The 23,212-nt window shown below is 43.6% G+C and overlaps 2 protein-coding genes across 2 annotated transcripts in view; one reads left to right on the plus strand and one right to left on the minus strand.

Moving 5' to 3' along the window:
* Positions 1-12,202, plus strand: part of LOC106551915 (uncharacterized) — a 30,785-nt gene extending 18,583 nt beyond the window's left edge. Inside the window, exons 8-13 of the mRNA XM_087728012.1 lie at positions 2,604-2,739; positions 3,060-3,176; positions 3,869-3,925; positions 5,093-5,251; positions 6,722-6,841; positions 8,449-12,202. Of these exons, the coding sequence (XP_087584138.1) occupies positions 2,604-2,739; positions 3,060-3,176; positions 3,869-3,925; positions 5,093-5,251; positions 6,722-6,841; positions 8,449-8,535 (676 nt within the window). The 3' untranslated portion in view covers positions 8,536-12,202. The remainder of the gene's footprint in view (positions 1-2,603; positions 2,740-3,059; positions 3,177-3,868; positions 3,926-5,092; positions 5,252-6,721; positions 6,842-8,448) is intronic.
* LOC106551914 (sushi, nidogen and EGF-like domain-containing protein 1) lies at positions 10,127-21,607 on the minus strand. The gene is made up of 7 exons (XM_087727778.1): positions 21,450-21,607; positions 19,586-19,621; positions 17,393-17,523; positions 15,121-15,402; positions 12,064-12,201; positions 10,923-11,099; positions 10,127-10,336 (listed from the first exon to the last, which is right to left on the minus strand). The coding sequence occupies exons 1-6, from the start codon at positions 21,484-21,486 to the stop codon at positions 10,923-10,925; spliced, it is 801 nt and encodes a 266-aa protein (XP_087583904.1). The 5' UTR covers positions 21,487-21,607; the 3' UTR covers positions 10,127-10,336.
* Positions 21,608-23,212: the final 1,605 nt, after the last annotated feature.

Consider the following 23,212-nt stretch of genomic DNA (forward strand, 5'->3'; position numbering starts at 1 on the left):
CAGATCATGGAAAGTCAGAAGAATCTTAACACTGAACTGTAAGTTTTGCTATTAAGGATGCCTGATAATAAACGTGATCTGAAAGATATTCCTAGGCATGGAGTTAACTGGCTGCGTGGTGATCCAGCTGTTTTGGGATTACACCAAATCGCCTTAGTTGCCACAGTCATTCTATTTCTGTTTCTAGGTCTTTGTATTTTGTTACCTTTTCCAGTTCTTTCTCATCTATTCTGCTATCTCCAGACTCTGTCACATCCATTATCCAGACTTTTTTGTCTGTCTTGTCAACAATTGTTAAGTCTGGAGCATTATGTGACAGGTGCCCATCTATTTGAATTCTAAAGTCCCAGAGCAATTGAACTTCTTCATTTTCAATGATTTTTCCCTGTTTTTATGGTCTCACCAGTTCTTGCTTATAGGCAAATGATATTTCTTGCGCCATTGTTGCTCCTTTTCATGCCACTGCTTGTAGTCAGTTGTTGTGGTTGTTATTATTATTATTGGTTGCACAGTCAGCCAGACTGGATTTAGCATTTTTAGCTAGCTATCCAGTCAGGACCTGGGACAGGCAAAAGTTGTTGTTTTGAAGGTATCGTTAGCAATAACAGTTAGCAATAGCAGTTAGACTTATATACCACTTCATAGGGCTTTCAGCCCCCTCTAATCGGTTTACAGAGTCAGCATATTGCCCCCAACAACAATCCGGGTCCTCATTTTACCCACCTCAGAAGGATGGAAGGCTGAGTCAACCCTGAGCCGGTGAGATTTGAACAGCCGAACTGCAGAACTGCAGTCAGCTGAAATAGCCTGCAGTGCTGCATTTAACCACTGCGCCACCTCGGCCACCTCATTGCAGATTGTAAGCTGTTTGCAGTAAAGTTGTTTTTCTATGCTTCCTGTACTTGCTCTCTTATGAAAGTAAGGCTCTCCTGCTATCAATTTGTTTGACTCTTGACGGAAGCTGCATTGAAGATGTTAATTAGATTCCTATCTATCATTATATATCTGTAGGCTATTGGGGAGTAAATTGGATGGCTATATAAATTTTCTTAATAAATAAGCAATGTGGTTTACGTCTGTGGAAGAAGCTGTCAGTCATGCTATCACCAAACCCTAAACTGAATCTAAACACAATTTGCAAATTGCAAAGATTCTGTTTGTGCAGCGAGTAAACCAAGCTGATCTTCAGAGCTGACTTTTCGTAATGTTTCTTATCCTCACAAATGGTTCCTTAACCTCAAGTTCAATCAGACAAACACACAATCGCATTCAGAATAGAATAGAATAAGGAATAGAAGAGAAGAGAAGAAGAGAAAAGAAGAGAAGAAGAGGAGAGAAGAGAAAAGAATAGAATAGAAGAAGAGAAAAGAAGAATAGAGAAGAGAAAAGAAAGAATAGAAGAATAGAATAGAAGAATAGAATAGAATATAAAATAAGGAATAGAATAGAAAATAAAATAAGGAATAGAATAGAATTATTTATTGGCCAAGTGTGGTTGGACACACAAGGAATTTGTCTTTGGTGCATATGCTCTCATGTACATAAAGAAAAATTAAATACATTCATCAAGAATCATAAGATACAACACTTAGTGATAGTCATAGGTTATTAATAAGCAATCAAATCGTACTAGGAAACAAATAAAACAATATAAATTTTAAAGATACAAGCAACATGGTTATAGTCATAAGTGGAAAGAGATGGGTCCTAGGAAGGATGAGAAGAATAATAGTAATACAGTCTTAGTAGATAATTTGACAGTGTTTTGGGCATTAGTTGTTAAGCAGAGTGATGGTATTCGGGAAAAAACTGTCCTTGTGTCTAATTGTTCTGGTGTGCAGAGCTCTATAGCATCGTTTTGAGGGTAGAAGTTGAAACAATTTATGTCCAGGATGTGAGGATTCTGTAGATATTTTCACAGAAGTTCATCTGTCTGATATTGTGAGAGGCTCAAACCAGAGGTGGGTTCCTACCAGTTCGCACCTATTCAGAAGAACCAGTTCGTCAAATCTACCGAACCGGTTAGAAGAGGTTCCACCAGTGGACCCAGAAAGCAGGCACACCTACAGAAGAGGTTCCAAAATTTTTGGAAACCCACCACTGGCTCAAACCCAAATGCCTTTTCATGCCATAGATGGACGGCTCTCTTTTTACTCTTCTCCCAAAGATCTGAGAGTCAAGCATTCCCAAAATAACTGTAGTTCCATCTTGGGAAAATGTAACCACTAGGCCCCTGTCTGCTACTCTAGAGGAAGGCAAACACCAGAAATGAAGGATAAAAGCAGTGGTGGGATTTAGCCAGTTCGCACCACTCCGGGAGAACCGGTTGTTAACTTTCTGAGCAGTTTGGTGAACTGGTTGTTGGAAGAAATCATTAGGGCAGCGAACTGGTTATTAAATTATTTGAACCCCACCACTGGATAAAAAGATACTGTGAAGTGCATTCCTTCTAAGACTCCTGATGCAAAACTTTAACTACTGAAGACTGGGAAATTAATAACGAGGATCATATGTTTTATATTTTGTAAGACTCTCTATTTTATTATCCCCTCTGTTTTCCTTCCTTTCTATAGTCCCCAGCCTTGCTGACAGATGGCCTAAAGGACTTCCCTACCTGTAAAGCCCAGCATGGATGCTCAGCCTGTGGTCCTGAGTGTGGGCTCTTCTCCTTACACCACTCAGAGTGATTTTCCAGTCCCGCTGAAAAAGTTTTATCAGGGTGAACCTTTGGCTCTGGGGGTGAGTATGGAGATGAGTGAAATGATAGCTTCTCTTGTTTGGAGGATCCCAATTGTCCCCTATTCTGTTGCAATAGGAGCACAATGATTCTTTGTTTAGATACTGTATATATGAAAATTCTTGGACCATTTGTTATTCTAACCGGCTAATGTAACATCTAAAAACTATATAACTATATATTCAAAGTTTTTTGGGGGAGGGAGGGGGGGAAAGGATATAAAATTTACATAGGTTTTGGCATGCATCTCGTTTCCCTCCTGCTCTGTTGCTCTGGTTTGTGGCCTGTGAGTGAAGGCGCTGTTTTTTCCCCCACTTTGCAGATCACACAGATATTCATAGGAATCATACAAATTATTTTTGGGATGCTGATCAACATAATTAATGAGCATGAGATTTTCTACCTTGTTGTATGGATGCCCTATTGGAGTGGAATCTTGGTAATTTTACACTTGGGGTGTCAAACTCAGTCTCATTGAGGGCTGTGGGTGGTGGTGGTGGTGATTGAGTGGGTGTGGCCTACTGGGTGGGTGTGGCCTGATGCCACTCACTGGGCGTGCCTGAGGGCCAGACAAGGAAGAATAGATGGAAACTGAACAAGAAGAGATTCAACCTGGAAATAAGGAGAAATTTTCTGACAGTGAGGACAATCAATCAATGGAATAGCTTGCCTTCAGAAGTTGTGGGAGCTTCATCATTTGAGACTTTCAAGAAGAGACAGGACTGCCATCTGTCAAAAATGGTGTAGGGTCTCCTGCTTTGGGGGGGGGGTTGGCTAGATGACCTACAAGGTCCCTCCCAATTCTATTAAACTATTAAATCTGTTAGTGCTGGGTTGCACAACAAATCAATGACTGTACCTCCTGGCTGTGACACCTTAAAGCAGCTGCATCTTCAACTAGAATAGGGAATGGTGGTTGGGTTTCAACACAAAAGAGGAGTCCTACGGGATTGGGCGGCATATAAATGTTATTAAATTCAAATTCAAAATTCACAAAAGATGACCAGAGAACAGCAGGCAGTGACAATAGGCAGAAGTTTAAGGTGGAGGAGAGATGATGGGTCTACACTCTAAATCCAGTTCTCTGGGGATAGAGATATAGGGGTTCACTTCCTTTTGTTTTTCTTCCAGTACATCATCTCCGGATCCTTAGCTGTGGTAGCTGCTCGGAATCCCAGGATGCCTCTGGTAACTAATCTATTGGAGCAAAAGTAACAGTCATGGCTTAATCCAGGGGTGTCCAAACTCGGGAACTTTAAGACTTGTGGACTTCAACTCCCAGAATTCCCCAGCTGGCTGCAGAATTCTGGGAATTGAAGTCCACAAGTCTTAAAGTTCCTGAGTTTGGACACCCCCTGGATTAATCAGAAACCCTCCACTTATGAGATCCCAGCAATGAAAGACTGAGAAAGCCTCTCCTCTGAAGCCCATGGAGAGCTACAATCCATTGGGTTACCAATCAGGAGCTTTGGTGGATTTCTGAAAATCCTGGACTGCATCACGATGGTTGTGATTTCTTGTTTAAGAGCCTCTCCCTCCCCCCAAATTCCTTTTTGGGAAGCTGCGGGCCTTTTGCGAATCTCTTTTTGCCTGATTTTGGCAAAGAGGTTTTGTGTCTCCATCTCTGGTTATGGAATAGTCTGGTTAGTTGAGGCACGTGTGGAAGTTGCCTCTGTTGAAGTTGTCTCAGTTCTTTCTCTCTTGTCTCTCTTGAAGTTGACTCTCTTCTTTCTCTCTTGTCTCTCTTGAAGTTGACCCTCTTCTTTCTTGTCTGTCTTGATGTTGACCCTCTTCTCTATTGTCTCTTGAAGTTGACTCTCTTCTTTCTCTCTCGTCTCTCTTGAAGTTGACCCTCTTCTCTCTTGTCTGTCTTGAAGTTGACTCTCTTCTTTCTCTCTTGTCTGTCTTGAAGTCGACCCTCTTCTCTCTTGTCTGTCCTGAAGTTGACCCTCTTCTCTCTTGTTTGTCTTGAAGTTGACTCTCTTCTCTCTTGTCTGTCTTGAAGTTGACTCTCTTCTTTCTCTCTCGTCTCTCTTGAAGTTGACTCTCTTCTCTCTTGTCTGTCTTGAAGTTGACTCTCTTCTTTCTCTTGTCTCTCTTGAAGTTGACTCTCTTCTTTCATGGTGGCTAATCTGCCACACAAAAGAGTCCCCATCCAACCTGCGCTACTCAAGAGGAGCAAGAAGGCTCAACGTTTCTGGCTGAAGCAAATCCAACACTGACACTCTCTTGTTCTCATCATTGTCTGAGAAATCTCAGTTGCATCATAGCCAGCCCTTGTGTGTGTGTGTGTGTGTGTGCACATTTGTGTGCATCTTTGTCTGTATGCTTATTACTTTATTTTGTCTCCCCTAGGTACAAAGCATGGTGGCCATGAATGTGTTAAGTACTGTAGCAGCTGGATTGGGCCTGGCGTCCCTGTTTGTCAGCTTCAGCGTACTCTTTCCATTCGATTTGTCTTGGTATTGCCACAACCTTGAAATAGAAATTCAGGAAAAGTGTAATTCAATCCGGGTACGCCCTTTTATATAATAAGTATGTGACCGTCCCAAATTCATCCAGATGAAGTTGATTTCAACAGGGGAGAGAAGGGAAAAGAAGTTAAAAGTGACCTCTAAGGGGGCATGTATCTCTTTGGAGGAGGTTCTAAAAATACTCCAAAATTTCCAAATAGAGTTTTAACCACAGAAAGCTTTTATTAACATTGGGATTTCTAGAATCGGGGTATTTTTCTTTTGCCAAGTCTTTCCAAAGGGATATATACCAGGGCTGTCCACAGGGATGGCCATGGTTTCAAGGTGGCAGCTCTAACAGTACAGTCAAAGCTTTGCTAGATATTTATGTGTGGCATAGAAAAAAGAACCTGGCCCAAAATAGTCTGATTGGACGGTACCTGTACATTGGGATGTACACTTGCTTGGGCTACTTCCCATGTTATCTCATTGCTTGGAATGCTAAGATGCCTCTGATAATTAAAGCATTGGAGAAAAAAAAATTGTAGGTCATGGCTGTAGCATCCCAAATGTTGGCCCATTGCCCACAATGTCTATGGGGCTGCCAGAAAGAAGAGGGGGTCAACCTACTACTGCAATGCGCTCTACATGGGGCAGCCCTTGAAGAGTATTCGGAGACTTCAACTCGTCCAGAACGCAGCCGCGCGAGCGATTGTGGGTGCACCTCGGTACACCCACGTTACACCTATCCTCCGCGAGCTGCACTGGTTACCGATCAGTCTCCGGATATGCTTCAAGGTGCTAGTCGTCACTTATATAGCCCTTCATGGTATTGGACCTGGGTACTTGAGAGACTGCCTGCTGCCAATTACCTCCCAAAGACCCACAGGGTTTGGCCTTCTCCGGGTGCCATCTACCAGCCAATGCCACCTGGCTATTACCCGAGAAGGGGAGGGCCTTCTCAGTGGCAGCTCCGGCCCTCTGGAATTAACTCCTCGCAGGGATTCGGACCCTCACCTCTCTCCAGGCCTTCCGAAAAGCTGTCAAAACCTGGCTTTGCCGGCAGGCCTGGGGGTGATGAGTTCCCTCCCCTCTCGACATGTATGGTTGTGCGACTGTTGTCTACTTTTATTATTTGTATTTTGTCTTTTTATGTTCCCCCTTTTTTCCCCCTTGATTGTTTGCCGCCCTGAGTCCTCCCGGAGAAGGGCGGCATACAAATAATACAATACAATACAATACAATACAACCTATTTTCCAAAGCGCCAGAAAGGCAGGAGGAGAAACAATGGATGGAGAGAAGCAACCTAGAACTAAGGAGGAATTTCCTGATAGTTAGAACAATCAATCAGTGGAACAGCTTGCCTCCAGAGGTTGTGGGTGTTCCCTTCAATCCTTCAATCCCCTTATAACCTAGGCAATAGATCTTCCCTATCACACCCAGGTCACCTTCCTTACTCTAGAATTGGAGATAAATATGCCTGTCTGGATATATAAAAGTGGATGTGTTACTTTTCTCTTTCATTGGTAGAATATTGGCAGAGGAATACTGATCGTTCTTACTCTGTTCACCGCCCTGGAGTTCTGTATCACCGTTTCAGTTGCGTCTTTTGGATGTAAGATGCTTTGCCGAGATACCTTCCCTGAAAAAGTAAGATTTCCAAAGGCAGATGGGGTAGTTCATCAAGGGAAGTGGATTGAGAAACATGGATTTCTGATATTTGGTTGAAGGAATAGTTGGATTGGAAGGCATTATGTTGGATGTTCTTGCCTGCTCTCCTCGGGCTAGTTTTCGTATACAATGGTACCTTGGTACTTGACATTAATTGGCTTCAGGTGGTACGATAGGTACTAAAAAGGATGAATCCTAAACAAACCATGTGACTTATCACCCTTTGTTTTGAACAGGAAGAGCTTTCTGTCTTTCCCTTTTTATATGTCAGTGACTTTCCCAGCATGGCCGACTTCCTGTCCGCTCTCTGTGGTTGTCCCCCTCCTTTTGCAGTGACCTTCCCAGCATGACCAACTTCCTGTCCGCCCTCTGTGGTTGTCCCCCTCCTTTTGCAGTGAACTTCCCAGCATGGCCAACCTCCTGTCCATCCTCTGTGGTTGTCCCCCTCCTTTTGCAGTGACCTTCCCAGCATGGCCAACCTCCTGTCCACCTTCTGTGGTTGTCCCCCTCCTTTTGCAGTGATCTTCCCAGCATGGCCAACCTCCTGTCCGTCCTTTGTGGTTGTCCCCCTCCTTTTGCAGTGGCCTTCCCAGCATGGCCAACCTCCTGTCCACCTTCTGTGGTTGTCCCCCTCCTTTTGCAGTGATCTTCCCAGCATGGCCAACCTCCTGTCCGTCCTTTGTGGTTGTCCCCCTCCTTTTGCAGTGGCCTTCCCAGCATGGCCAACCTCCTGTCCACCTTCTGTGGTTGTCCCCCTCCTTTTGCAGTGATCTTCCCATCATGGCCAATTTCCTGTCCGCCCTCTGTGGTTGTCCCCCTCCTTTTGCAGTGACCTTCCCAGCGTGGCCAACCTCCTGTCCGTCCTCTGTGGTTGTCCCCCTCCATTTGCAGTGACCTTCCCAGCAAAAGGAGGGGGACAACCACAGAAGGTGGACAGGAGGTTGGCCATGCTGGGAAGGCCACTGCAAAAGGAGGGGGACAACCACAAAGGACGGACAGGAGGTTGGCCATGCTGGGAAGATCACTGCAACGTCCTGTCCACCCTCTGTGGTTGTCCCCCTCCTTTTGCAGTGAACTTCCCAGCATGGCCAATCTCCTGTCTGTCCTCTGTGGTTGTCCCCCTCCTTTTGCAGTGATCTTCCCAGCATGGCCAACTTCCTGTCTGACCTCTGTGGTTGTCCCCCTCCTTTTGCAGTGACCTTCCCAGCATGGCCAACCTCCTGTCCACCCTCTGTGGTTGTCCCCCTCCTTTTGCAGCGGCCTTCCCAGCAAACATCTCACTAACATGCTTTCTAGCTCCGTTCTCCTTTCCAGGGCAAAAGAAGACTTGGGAGGCAGAGAATAGATGGGGGCAGGGCCAGCCAGAGGTGGTATTTACCGACTCTCTGAACTATTCAAAATTTCCACTACCGGTTGGCCAGAACTGTTCAGAACCAGCTCTGTGTAAAGTCTTACTGGAAGCAGATAGAATCAGCCCAAAGGCTGTTGGAAAGCTGAGGAGTTCTGTTTTGAGCTGTGAAATGAGAATGTATGTACCACAGACACACATAAAATGGTGCTAAAGCTTTTATTATTTGTTTCTTTAGATTGTGGTCGTTTATCAGAATGTGTCTCCTGCCAGGGCTGAACAATATCCTCCCCTCGACTGTAAACAGGAAGGAATTCAGTCCTGACTTGCTTTTCTTTCATAGCAGCCATCCTGGAGTGCATTCACCTCCTGCATCTTGAAGCCTTACATTTTTTTTTTTTTAAAGGACGTTTTCGATCAGGGGAACATAAAGGCTTTTAATGGACGAAGGAGGGGCAAAGGATCATCTGTAAAAGATCTTGTCAATGTTCTTTGTTGCTGGTTAAAATATCATTTTATGAGCGGGTCGGCTGAGCTGTGGTGGCGCAGTGTTTAGAGTGCAGCACTTCAGGCTACTTCTGCCGGCTGCCGGCTGCCTGCAATTTGGCAGTTCGAATCTCACCAATGGTGAATCACCTCTGAAATTGTTGCCAAGAAAATATCATAGACTTGTCCAGCCAATCCAAACTATCAAAATTGACTCAAAGACCCCACCGAAACAAAACAAAACAAAATAGCTAGGATTCTGGTTGACTTGGTAAGTTGATTTGGGGTTGGTGCCGTTGTTCCTAAATTGTAGGTGGCAGCGGGAATGGTATAAGACAGTGATGGCAACCCTTTTTCTTATGGCATGCCAAAATTGTCTGTGTGCCCACACCAATTTAATCCTCCCTGCCCACCTGCGCATGTGCACGTGACCTCCCCAGGCTCCGGAGGCTTTCTTGAAATTTGGGGAGGGTGAAAATGGCCTTCCCTGGGCCCTGGAGGCCCTCCGGAAGCCGGAAATGAATCATATCTGAATTTCCTGTTGGCCCGTTGGGGCTATTTCTCACCCTCCTCAGCTTCTGGAGGATTTCCTGAAGCCTGCGTTGGGAGAAAAGGGGCCTCTTTCGGCCCTCCGGGAGGCCAAAAATCAGCACATGCATGCCAACAAATATGACTCTGTGTGCCACCTGTGTCACGTGTGACAGAGGTTCGCCATCACGGGTTTAGGAGGAACAGTCACTATTGAGAGAACGGTTAACTAAAAGAGGACCAAGTCCAGGAAAGGAGTAAATGTTTTGGATGAGACCCCCCCCCCTTCTAGTTTGATGAAGACAAAGGGAGAGAAGGGGAAAACATTCAGTCTTGTTAGATTGTCACTAAGGCTTTACAATAAGAGTACTGACCTACGTGACATTGAATTCCCAGCCTGATCTTCCTAAGATGTGCCTGATCTCATTGCCTGAAGCAACCTTGGCAAATTTAAGACCCTTGGATGGGGAATTCTGGGAGCTGAAGTCCACGAATCTTAAAATGGCCAAGATTGGACACCTCTGGCATAAAGAATTGAATAGTCGATGTGTGTATGGAGACCCTGGAAGTTTCAACACTGGAAGTTTTTAAGAAGATGTTGGATAATCATTTGTCTGAAGTGGTGTAGGGCTTCCTGCCTAAGCAGGGGGCTGGACTAGAAGACCTCCAAGGTCCCTTCCAACTCTGTCATTCTATTCTATTCATATTGGTGTGGATACCCACATCACATTTTCCACGCTTTGGGATATTACATCTGCGCCCATCTCCCATGAAGGAAACCAACTTCATAGAGTGTTAGGCTCGTCAGTCCCCTTAAAAGCATCACACGAGCACACACGCACAAACACAGACACACACACACTTTATATATGCACAGGCTGATGTATTCACACATATAACAATTATGCATTTCTTTCCTGCACTCCACAATGGAGACACCACCTATGCGAGTGCAATCATTTATTGCTAAATCTACGGTCACTGGCAGCTCCAGAAAACTTTTTTCTTGTTGGAAGAGGGTAGCAGAGGGATTTGAGAAAGATGGCAGATGCTGTTCAACTTGTCCCAGCTGGCATGGAGAAGCAGATGGCCTGCATTGGAAGCGGTTTCACCTGATGAAAAGAGACAACAGCAAAATAAGTAAGGGGCCATGGATCTAGTAATTATTTACATGTCTATCATCATTATAGAGCCGAGGTGGCGCAGTGGTTAGAGTGCAGTACTGCAGCCACTTCAGCTGACTGCTAGCTGCAGTTCGGCGGTTCAAATCTCACCGGCTCAAGGTTGACTCAGCCTTCCATCCTTCCGAGGTAGGTGAAATGAGGACCCAGACTGTGGGGGTGATATGCTGACTCTGTAAACCGCTTAGAGAGGGCTGAAAGCCCTATGAAGCGGTATATAAGTCTAACTGCTATTGCTATTTCTTTTAATAATCCCTTTGCGAGGTGGAGTCTGGGCAACTTAATGAAACTAGCAGTGTTTTAATGGCCAGATTCCCTTCCTGTTGCCATAGCGGAGATTTGTTCAGCAGATCTATTCTCAGTGTGCCCAGAGAGAGAGAAATAACTGCCTCTACCTAGGATAGAACTCCCAGCCTCCTGATTGTGAGGCGACAGCACCACCTTTAGGCCACTGCATCACTCCAATTAGTCACATATCTATCCTACTAGCAAATAAAAGAGAAGGTCTGGCACTTACTTATTTAAACAAGCAATCACTTTTTGCCGTGGGAACTCCGGTAACTGTTGTATCCACTTGAAACACCCAGCGACCTTGTTCACCGACATTGGTTGTCTCTTTAATATTGAGAATTCCAGGAGTTCGGGAACCAGGGATGTTGTAGTAATTTTTTTGGTCCCCACTGTCAAAGCCAGCCTGGGGAAGAGGTAGAAAAGGGGAAAGAATGACATCTTTTCTAATTAACACCCTAACAAACTTTCTCATTGAATTCCATGTCTGGGTATCGACCATAGAATGTTATTTTAAATGTTATTGTTAATCTTAATTGGGTTTGTTTTTTTGGATACTCTATCTAATTTTTTAAAACTTTTGTAATATGTGTTGTTTTTTAATGTTGTACGCCGCCCTGAATCCTTGGGAGAAGGGCGGCATATAAATCCAATAAACGAACAATAAACAATGCAGCTTCTAAACGGGCAGAACTATTTTTGCGCTGTGTTAACGGGAGCATAGAATCTCTCTGCCACGATGTAAAAAAGATGTGGAGATACTAGAAAGAGTGCAGAGAAGAGCGACAAAGATAATTAGGGGACTGGAGGCTAAAACATTTGAAGAACGGTTGCAGGAACTGGGTATGTCTAATTTGATGAAAAGAAGGACTAGGGGAGACATGATAGCAGTGTCCCAATATCTCAGTGGTTGCCACAAAGAAGAGGGAGTCAAACTATTCTCCAAAGCACCTGAAGGTAGGACAAGAAGCAATGGATAGAAGGAAGCTAATCAAGAATAGAAGCAAACTAGAACTAAGGAGAAATTTCCTGACAGTTGAACAATTAATCAGTGGAACAACTTGCCTCCAGAAGTTGTGAATGCTCCAACACTGGAAGTGTTTAAGAAGAGACTGTCTCTTCCTTTTGTCTGAAGTAGTGTAGGGTTTCTGCTTAAGCAGGGGGTTGGATTAGAAGACCTCCAGGGTCCCTTCCAACTCTGTTATTCTATTATTCTATCACAGAAGGGAATTGTCCCACTCTACCCTGATTTGGTTTTGGAATTGAAGGTCACTTTTTGCAAGTGTCCATTTTGATTAAAGGAGGTTGCATTAACTGGGCAAACATCATCCTGCATTTCTTGTTGCGCCTTCAAGCTACCCCAAAGCTACCTGAGCGGGGAGTCCTCCAACTCCTGTGTGGATATCTCCACCATTTCCCGTTCCAGTGGTCCACTGAATATCAACAAAGTTCAGCATGATGAAAGATATTTCTCCATTCGTGGCCAAGATAGCTTGGAAAGTGTTGACCTGCAACAAAAAGGGGTGAAATGGTATCCTTTCTTACCAAAGCTGTTTCTAAAGGAAAGTCATCTTGGAGTTGAATTCAAGTCTTAGTGATTTAGAATAGAACAGAATAACAGAGTTATTCTGAGACTTAACTCTACTAGACTTTCTAGGTCTCCAAACTTGGCTATAACTTTTTTTTGCAGGATGATAGAGGTGCCATCTAGTGACAACTTTGAACACTACACGTTGAAGATTATTTAGATCAGGAGACCCCCCCAACCTCTGGGCCGTGACTCGCTACCAATCCTGGGCCCATTTGGAATCATATGCGTGCCCACTGTTCATGCAAATAGAGCTGTGCATGCTTGCACCTACCTCTCACACAAACTGACAGCCTGGGTTCGAGACCCGAGAACTGTGCAACGGGTGTGAGCTCCCATTTCTTGCCCCAGCTCCCATTCCTTGCCCCATATGCATGCTCACTGTTCATGCAAATAGAGCTGTGCGTGCTTGTGCATGCGCCTACCTCTCACACAAACGGACAGCCTGGGTTCAAGACCCAAGAACTGTGCAACGGGTGTGAGCTCCCATTCCTGCCCCAGACTGGGGCAGGTCTGACAGTATTGAGAGAGAAGGACAGTCTTAAAGTCATCCAGAGAGCCTCTATGGCTGAAGATGAACTTAAATCTGGGTCTTGGTGCTCCTTGTCCTACCCACCTAGAAGTTGGAAAGCATGCAAATGTGAGTAGATAAATAGGTACCACTTTGGTGGGAAAGTAACAGCGTCCGGGGCACCTTTGGCATATAGCCAAGCTGGCCATATGACCATGCTGGCTCCTTCAGCTAAGAAATGGAGATGGGCACCATGCCCTAGAGTGAGATACACCTGGACAGAGAAACCTTTACCTTTCATAATTTTAAACTTAAATAAAATAAGAAAGAATGGAAGGGATAAAGGACTCAAATTATGAGTGTGGTATAAGAAAAATAAAGGAGTTTATTCTGCTCATTTTACTTTCATTCCCTGGGTCCCATATACGTTTTTTGGTAGAAAAACCTACATGCCTATGAACTGGACATTCTTCCAGCCAGGTGTATATTTTCTTAAGTTTTTCCCCCCCATTAGATTTATATACTTCCCTCCTTAAATTTGTATCCTGCCTGTCTCCTTATCCTATATATGCTATAGTACTATAATCAGTGGTGGGATTCAAATAATTTAACAACCTGTTCTCTGCCCTAATGACCAACTGGGTAGGCGTGGCTCAGTGGTCATGTGACTGGGTGGGCGTGGCCAACTCAACATCACTCAGATCGATGGGCGCTTTGCCTTAGCTGTGACAATGTAATAAGGGTTAAATGGAAAGGCAGTTTCTGTAAGCAGGGCAATAAAGATGAGGCTAGAAACAACGCCAGAATGTTTCCTTTCTGCCTTCCTTACAGGATTAGCCCTGCAAAGTGGAAAAAACACAAAATGAGATTTCTTCCAACAACCGCTTCTCCAAACTGCTTAGAAAGTTAACAACTGGTTCTCCCGAATAGGTGTGAACTGGCTGAATCCCACCACTGATTATAATATACTATATATTCAGTGTCTGTAATGTAAGTGTCAAGTTTGCCATCTTCAGCTTGGCACATCCTCCCATCAAAGGCTATGGGGGAGAAGAAATGGATAATAAACCTGTATTAGTACACGGAACATATTACCATTTATGGTGGACCTGTGAGGAGGTTAAATTTTTTTGGAAAAGGATCAAAAATTGGGTGGAGGCAATAACAGTGATTAAAATAGTATGGAAACCTGAAGTTTTTAAAATTCGGAATAATGTCTGTGAAATACAAAAAAGAAATTCAGTATTTAATACTACATATAATTACGGTGGCAAGGATTACCTTTGCCCAGAAATGGAAAAACAAATTAACTCCAAGCGAAGATGAAATAATAAGAAAGGTTATGGACTGTGCTGAAATGGACAAACTAACTAAAGAAATCCAGGGAAAAGAAGAATCAGAATTCTACCAGATATGGGATAAATGGTATAGGTGGATGGAGGAAAGAAACAAGAATCAACGAAGGAATATAACAAAACTCAAAAAATAGTAGTTATGAGTAAAATAAGAGGGTTAAGAATGGTGAAGTCCAAATGAAATACAATAGAAGAGGAAATAATATAAGGTGAGCGGTATCAATTGATAATTGCTATTAGAAAGAACAGGAAGCTCCTGTTCGTACTGTATTGTGTAAATGTGGTGTACGTCTAAGTTTTGTACATGTTTGTTAATAAAAATAAAATAAAAGAACCAAAAAAAACCTGTATTAGTATGTGCTGAGAAATAGAGAGGAGGAAGCTTGCCTAAGAACAATGAAGCTCTGAACCAGTTTGTGCCAGCACTCAAGGCCATGCACCCTGGGAAGGAATGTGGATTATCCCAATGATCTCAGTGCTCTCAAAACACCAAGGAGGAGGGGGGGAGGAGGGGGGTCGGAAGGAGGGGGAAAATTTTGCATCCTTTTAGCGTGGGAGATTTAATTCCAGCCTGACCTTACTGCAGTCAGCGTCTTTTAGTAAAAGAACCTATCACTTCTACCAAATGGAGTCGAGGGTCTTTCTTTCCTAAGGGATCAGACTAGGGCAGGTCTGACAGTATTGAGAGAGAAGGACAGTCTTAAAGTCATCCAGAGATCCTCTATGGCTGAAGATGGACTTAAATCCGGGTCTTGGGGCTCCTTGTCCAACACTTTCAACCTCTACCTCCATGGCTCTTGGACTGAGAGGGAAGGATTGACCTAAAGTCATCCAGTGAGTTTCTGTGATGGGACATGTGGGAGGTTATAGTTCAGTACTTTTACCTATACGCCGCATTTACTTTCAATAAATAAGCAGCAGTCTTCTGGAAGAGGAGGAAAACTCCAGATTGCCATTATTGTGTGAGACCTACCTTATTTGAAGCAGATCCAAAGTAGCCTACTTTGTACCAGGTGGCAACAAACATCCACGTGGGTGTGAAAGAAATTTCAGGGTGATACCGACTGAGGTCCACAGCAAACCGACTAAGCAGCACTGGGTCTTCAGACTGTCTCGAGAAGATGCTCCCACTGACTCTATTGTCAACATCAGACCAAAAGGGAGCAACAAAGGGTATTCCATCTCGCAGAGGGAAAGCATTAGGAGTGTACTCTGAGATGTACTTTCCAAAAGAGATAACCCCATTGTTGTTGACCTGGAGAAATATAAAGCAAGGTGGTAAGCCATGTTCATTTGACAAGCTCAATATTTCATTTTTTTTTCCATTTATACTTTATTTGTATGCCGCCCTTTTCCCTGAGGGGACTCAGGGCGGCTCACAGTTGAAGGGGGGGGGGGGAAGACAGACAAATTACAAACATAGAGTCATACACCGTTAAAAACACAACAGTCACACCATTCGAGTGGGGTTACAAGTCGTTAGCCCCAGGCCTGTTGGAACAGCCAGCTTTTAAGGGCTACGCGGAAGGTCTGGAGGGTGGTGAGGGTATGAATCTCCACGGGGAGTTCGTTCCAGAGGGTTGGAGCAGCCACCGAGAAGGCTCTCCTCCGGGTAGTTGCCAGTCGACATTGGCTGGCTGATGGAATTCGGAGGAGGCTAATCTATGTGATCTTATTGGTCTAGAGGAGGTATTGCAATTGTATTTCCCAATATTATTATGAAAGTAGGCAATTTTATGGAATCTTCAAAGATATTAAGGTATAAACTAAGTAATCTGAGTTAACATAGAATGTTTTCTCTCTTTCTTTCTCTTCCATACACACTCTCTCTCATCTATCTATCTATCATCTATCTATCTATCTATCTATCTATCTATCTATCTATCTATCTATCTATCTATCTATCTATCTATCACCTTGAGCCAAGGTGGCGCAGTGGTTAAATGCAGCACTGCAGGCTACTGCTAGATCAGCAGGTCAGCGGTTCAAATCTCACCGGCTCAGGGTTGACTCAGCCTTCCATCCTTCCGAGGTGGGTAAAATGAGGACCCAGATTGTTGGGGGCAATATGCTGACTCTCTGTAAACCGCTTAGAGAGGCCTGTAAGGCCTATGAAGCGGTATATAAGTCTACTGCTATTGCTATTGCTATATCTATCATCTATCATCATTCATCTATCCACACAACTCTCTCTCTCTCTCTCTCTCTACACACACGCACCAAAGTTAACTAGATTTTTAGCAAACGAGGACAACAGAGAAATCGTGAAACTAGTATAAGTTAATATCAGAGACGAGGAACCCATGGGCTTCAAGATGCTGTAAAATTGTATTTCCCAACATTGTCACTTTCGGTTGGACCTATTGGGACGTGGAGGCCAACACTGGGAGCCCCATAACTTTCTCACACTGATTTCTACTGTGCCCATGATTGGGTTTCTGAATGGTGATTGTAGCAGAGGTGGTATTCAGCAGGTTCAGACCAGTTCTGGAGAACCGGTAGTGGACATTTTGAGTAGTTCAGAGAACTGATAAATACCACCTCTGGCTGGCCCTGCCCCCCATCTATTCTCTGCCTCCTGAGTCCCAGCTGATCGGGAGGAAATGGGGATTTTACAGTAACCTTTCCCTGCCACGCTCACAGAACCCGTAGTAAAAAAATTTGAATCCCACCACTGGAGTCTATAGATTGCTCATATCCCATCCATTCATTCTCATAAAGGCATATCGTGTTTTCCCCAAAATAAGACAGGTTCTTATTTTCTTTTGACCCCCGAAATAAAGCGCTTGGTCTTATTGTCAGGGAGGTCTTATTATTTTGGAGGTGCAGGAGACGGTGAGCGTGGTCACCTCATGGCTGCTGCTGTGTTGCAATATTTTCAGGGAGGGCTTATTTTCAGGGGAGGGCTTATTTGCAAGGAAGAGCTTATTTTAGCTTATTTTAGCGATTGGGCTTATTATCCAGGGAGGTCTTATTTTCAAGGAAACAGGGTATTAGTGGGAAAGTATTAGTTCGGCCTCTTATCTCCCCAGGAAGCTATTTTAGAAATGAAAGCCATGGGGAGTTTGGTCATTCCCAACTAACTCTGCAAATGCTCCCTCTCTTCCCTCTCCAGAGAGGCCTGCAGGAATTACACATTAAGGCCATATTGAGAGTCAGGGGGTGGGTGGACAAGCCGAGTTCTTAGCCCGTTTCTTAGCTTCTGTAAAGAAATACGAGGTTTACATCTGGCAGGTATTACATACGAAAAGGGAGTCGTATTTCTTGCCGTAGAAGGAGAATGGCTTTTGGATGGAGATCTCTGGAGAATTCCCATCATCAGCTATTGGGTTTTCTGAGTCACCTTGGGTTTTCCCATAAGGATAGAGCAACGATGCTAGAAAAAGGAAGAACATCACTGGTTCACAAAAGCAGTTATGTTGAGACCTTGGCATTTCTCCTCCCCTTCCAAACAGCTCTCTGGAACATCGATTTCTACAGATGTTGCTCATTCTAAATCCCCTTCGTGCCTCCACCTGGGTACGGATCCTGTTCTTCAAAACACCATCTTTGCTTTTGGGATTTTCAACCCTTAGCTGATTGTTCTGTTGATGGCCTACAGCAGGGATGACTAACTTTTTTTGTCATCATGTGCCAAAAGCGCTTGCGCGCGCATGAAACAATGGCCACTGCACACATGCAATGTGTGCATGCCCCCACATGCCCCCACCCTGTACACATGCATGTGCAACCCCCTACACTCCTTCTCTCCCCACCCACGCATGTGCACATGATGCCCTGTGCCCCTTTTTGGGCCTAGTAGGACTCTACGCATCACCTCTGCATGCCATAGATTCACCATCATGGGCTTATATAGTTTCCTACTTGAGCAGGGGGTTGGACTAGATGACCTCCAAGGTCCTTTCCAACTCTGTCACTCTGTTCAATGGGAACACAAAGTGAGCTTTTGCAATTCGCCACCCAAAACATTTAAAAAGCAATGTCATTCAGGTGTATTTATATTCTGTTTATATCTTTCAGGTTCTTATTTCCAATGGATATGACTTTAGTCTACTGGGTAGTATCTAACCACAGATTTCTATTCATGACTGGCTAGCTCATGATTGCTCTTGGCAGCAACTGGTGAATTGCTAGTTAAATTTGGGGAATGACCAATAGGGGCCAGTAGAAATTTGTTATTAGTATAAGAGCAGTAGGTCTCTAACATTTTGCACAGAACATTCTGTGATTTTCAAACATTTTTTTTTGCAATTTAAAGATTGATTACCAATATTCAACTGCAATCTCATCTGAGCTCTGCTTACAAAAGCACTGATGGAATTGATGGGAGTTTAGAATTTTGCCAGGTGATCCCATCACAAACCGACTATGATCATAAAGAAGGAGAAATTTCCAAACAGTGAGAACAATTCATCAGTGGAACAACTTGCCTCCAGGAGTTGTGAATGCGACAACACTGGACGTTTTTAAGAAGAGATTAGATAACCATTTGTCTGAAGTGGTGTAGGGTTTCCTGCCTAAGCAGGGGGCTGGACTAGAAGAACCCCAAGGCAGGGGTGGGTTGCTTAAGCTAATTTGTATTTTTTCCCTTTCAAATTTATTCATAGATATACATTCTTATAATTGCTATTTAACATTTATCTATTCATCATTAATCTCTCTCTCTCTCTCTCCTACCTTCTCTGCCTTCTTCTTTCTTCCTCTCCTTCCTCCTTTCTTCATCCCCTTTCTTTCCCCTCTCCTCCTCCCTTCTCCTCTTTCTTACTCTCTCTCCTACTCTTAATTCCCAACCCTTACTTTCTCTGCTTTACCCTTTCTTCTTTTATGGCAGTGGTGGTAAAAAACATGCCGACAACGGCATCACTGACCGGGAAACCAATTCAGGGACGTGGCCAGCCTGAGTCACTGCTGGTTCGGGCAACCAAGGCCAAAATACCACTACCGGTTCGCCTGAACCGGTGCAAACCTGTAGCAACCCACCTCTGCTCCAAGGTCCCTTCCAACTCTGTTATTCTGTTCTATCCTAAGTTTGTTCTTGTACTCAGATGGGTGTGAGAAGAATTCTCTTGAGACTTTGCCATCCAGTACAGCATCATTGGAAGAAACATCTAGGGCTAGGCATACACAGAGGTATAAGGCTGCCTTCTCTAACTTGAATGTCCTCTCGAGGTGTAAACTTCCAACTCATAGGATTCTCCCAACAGCATGGCTGCTGCTGTGAGACTTCTGGCAGGTGTAGTCCGAACACCTGGAGAACATGGTGGGGGCAAGGTTGATCTGGAACGTGGGAGACTATTTTTGGATGATGCTAACGGTGATCCTTGTCCTGGGATCAATGTCCACTCCACCATTTTACTATTTTGCTATTGTCTCAACATAGCATTGTCTTTGCCCCAGAAAACACCCCAATTAGATTGATGGATTCAACTAAAACTTACTCTTTGGGTTTGTAGCCAGACAAGGCAATGCTGATCCTAAAAGAAAAAAGAAAAAAAAAGAAACAAAAATGCAATCAGATCTGGAGTGTTTTTATTCATGTATGTAAACCCAGATACATGCATACATTCCTTAGTCAGTCATTTTAATTAAAATGAGAATGAAGATGACTGAAAAACCACTTAGGTTCAAAAGCAGAAGCTAGAAACACAGAGTCATTATTCCGGAGGTCTAAAGATCTGTTGTGCAATGTCAAAGGAGGAACTCAGAACACAGAAAGTGGAATAATTTTTAGATGAGCTTGTACATTTTTGACATGTGAGTTCCTCTTAGACATAATCTTCTTAAAAAGGATAGGAATTGTGCTGACTGCAGTACTTTCTATAACATTCCCATAGTCAGAAAGGAGAGCCATCAAGCCCACCCATCCTATATAGAGCTATGCCCTGATCTCTGCTAAAACCTCCTTGTAGTCACCAAACCTCAAGTAGCATCCTTCAGATGGAAATTGACCAAGGAGCGATTCAACCTAGAAATAAGGAGAAATTTTCTGACAGGGAGAACAATCAACCCATGGAAGTTGCCTTCAGAGGTTGTGGGAGCTTCATCACTGGAGTCTTTCAGGAAGAGATTGAACTGCTATTTGTCAGAATTTGTGTAGGGTCTCCTGCTTGGACTAGAGACCTACCAGTTCCCTTCCATCTCTGTAAACCCAACCCCAACCCCAACCCCAACCCCAACCCCAACCCCAAACCTAAACAATTTAAATCTAATGAATGCCTTCAGGTTTCCTTCTCCAAGTGACCTCCGGACATGTTATTATTCCCCAAATGAATAGCCAGCATGGCCAAGAAATGGCTGACAAATTCTCCAAAGCTGTCTAGAAAATGCCAGAAGGGCAGAAGGATACTTCAGAGGATAAAGTTGCTTGTCCTTTGCAATAAGAATAATCTACTTCTTTATGAGATCCGTAGGAATGTTAGGCTACACTAAAACTGAACTCAGCAATTGGTGGTCCAGGAAGTTATAAGAATTCAGCTTTTATCTTCACATGCTGGAGGGGGACCAGGTCATTATGTTATGACATCATATAGATCAGTAGTTCCCAACTTTTTTTGGGCCATGCCCCACCTAAGCATCTCTGAAATCCTGATGCCCCATCCCCCCCATGACATATAATTCTTACTTTGCTCAAAAGTGAACCCTACTCATGCGGGGGAAACCTAAAAGGCCATTAACTTAGTTTAAACAAGGTTCAAATTGCCCCCATTAAAAATCAAATTGCCCCCCCTGTGGGACGTGGACCCCAGATTGGGAACCACTGATATAGATTGTTGAAGCCTTGTCTGTTAAGATGGCCATAGTATTTTATAACTTAGGCTGAGTGTTAGCAACCTAATCACCTAGCCATATTTGTTCTTTCCATTTTATTGCGCTTCACTGTATTGAAACTTAAAAACAGTATTAAGTCTTGCATTCACTTATTAAGGTGGCTAGTCCAATTAAAAACACATTCTTATTTTTTTATTAACCATATCATATACAGTTGTCAATTTTTAACTCCTCTTCTTGTAGGTTAAAAGTCACTTAGGATCTCTTGGGTTTAAACTGAGATGCTTTCATTTTAAATATCTAGCTTTGATGAACATAACATACAAGGATGAACTGCCTTATACAGTATGAATTGGTAGATAGATGGAAGTTTTAACGTATGTGCAATGCTTTTTGCCTCTGTAAGGTAGCATGGCGGACTACTATTACACGCAACTTGTTCTGAAATCTAGCTTCCTTTTCAGGAATTGAAATTAGGCTGGATCTGCCATTTGCGGGAGAAAAACAACCCCAACTTTTAAGCTCTTCACTTACCTGCTGCTAGTAGTAGGAAAATATAAAGCCTCTCCATTGTGCTCCTTTTTTTGATTGAATGAATGTGTGCAAGGCTGTTGCAGTAACCAGTGATGCCTTCGTTTTCTGGTACGGTAAGAAAAGGCCAACGTGTCTTGTCTCTCTCTCTTTCTCTCTCTATATATATGTCTCCCCACACAAAGACCCACATATGTCTCTGCCACACCTAGGTTTACAAAGGCAACAAACGTTGGCCACAAAAGGGACCTTAAACCAACAAAAATGCTGTGGAACATTTCAACCCATTGTATGAATTTCCCCATCCTTTGTGAGAAGCAGTCAACACCAGGATTGAGGGACAGGCCAGCTTCCTGGGTTGTGTCATGGGAGGAGGAAGAAACGTTCACAGCTATTAAATATTGAAAGACAAATTTGTTCCAGGTATTGTTGGGCCCTGAATGACACAAGAAAGTGCACCTCAGTGGTCAATTTCAAAAAGATTAAGTCAGGGTCAGAGCTGACTTAATCCTTGAATGGAAGGCCACCAGAAAGTCCTAGGACTACAGGTTAAGGGGCAGGGGGGGGGGAGGAAAAATACAGGCTACCTTAGGAAATGTCTCATTCCAAGGCTATTGGTCTGCCCCACTTGCTCTGGTAAAAGGGGCATTCCGTGGACCCTGTTGGCCAAGGAAATTAGGGTGGCGGGGTACAGGAGGAGAGCTTTTTCTGGGGTGGCCTCCATCCTTTGAAATAACATGCCAGTCAAGGTGAGATTCACCCTCTCCCCAGCCTTCTGAAAGGGCCTGGAAAAATGGAAGAAGAATAATATACCAACAGAGGGGAATGTTAGAGTGAAAGTGTTATAGTGTGCGGAGATGGACAAATTTACAAAAGAAATAAAAGAAAAGGTGGAAACAGAATATTATATGGGATGGAACTAACTCTGCAAAGGCTCCCTTCTCTTCCCTCTCCAGAGGGGCATACAGAAATTACACATTAAGGCCATATTGAGAGTCAGGGGGTGGGTGGACAAGCTGAGTTGAGTAGCCCATTTCTTAGCTTCTGTAAAGAAATACGAGGTTTACATCTGACAGTATTACATACAAAAATGGAGTCGTATTTCTTGCCGTAGGAGGAGAATGGCTTTTGGATGGAGATCTCTGAAGAATTCCCATCATCAGCTACTGGGTTTTCTGAGTCACCTTGGGTTTTCCCATAAGGATAGAGCAAAGGGAGAACATCACTGGTTCACAAAAGCAGTTATGTTCAGACCTTGGCATTTCTCCTCCCCTTCCAAACAGCTCTATGGAACATCGATTTCTACAGAAGTTGCTCATTCTAAATTCCCTTTCTGCCTCCACCTTTCTCCCCAGCCTTCTGAAAGGGCCTGGAAAATTGGAAGAAGAAGAATATACCAACAGAGGGGAATGTTAGAGTGAAAGAGTGTGCGGAGATGGACACATTTACAAAAGAAATAAAAGAAAAGGTGGAAACAGAATATTATATGGTATGGAACAAGTGGTACAAATGGCTAGAGGATCGGTGTAAAGCTTAAGGAAAGACTAAATGAAGAAGGCACAGGAATTAGAAATTAGCAATGGATAGGCAGAGATGAACAAACGTTTATAAATGGAATGACGGATTGTAAATTAAGGAATGTATATAATAGTATCATACGTATAGACAAAGAGAAACTGAAATAAGGGGGAAGAAGTACATTTACAATGGATGGGTGTATACCGAGGTGGAAATGAGGTACAAAAGGAAATTGCAAAATATATTTT

This window comes from Thamnophis sirtalis, unplaced genomic scaffold (genome assembly GCF_051295495.1).
Source record: "Thamnophis sirtalis isolate CommonGarterSnake01/CBP01778 unplaced genomic scaffold, rThaSir2_p1.2 scaffold_13, whole genome shotgun sequence".
Classification (NCBI taxonomy): domain Eukaryota; kingdom Metazoa; phylum Chordata; class Lepidosauria; order Squamata; family Natricidae; genus Thamnophis; species Thamnophis sirtalis.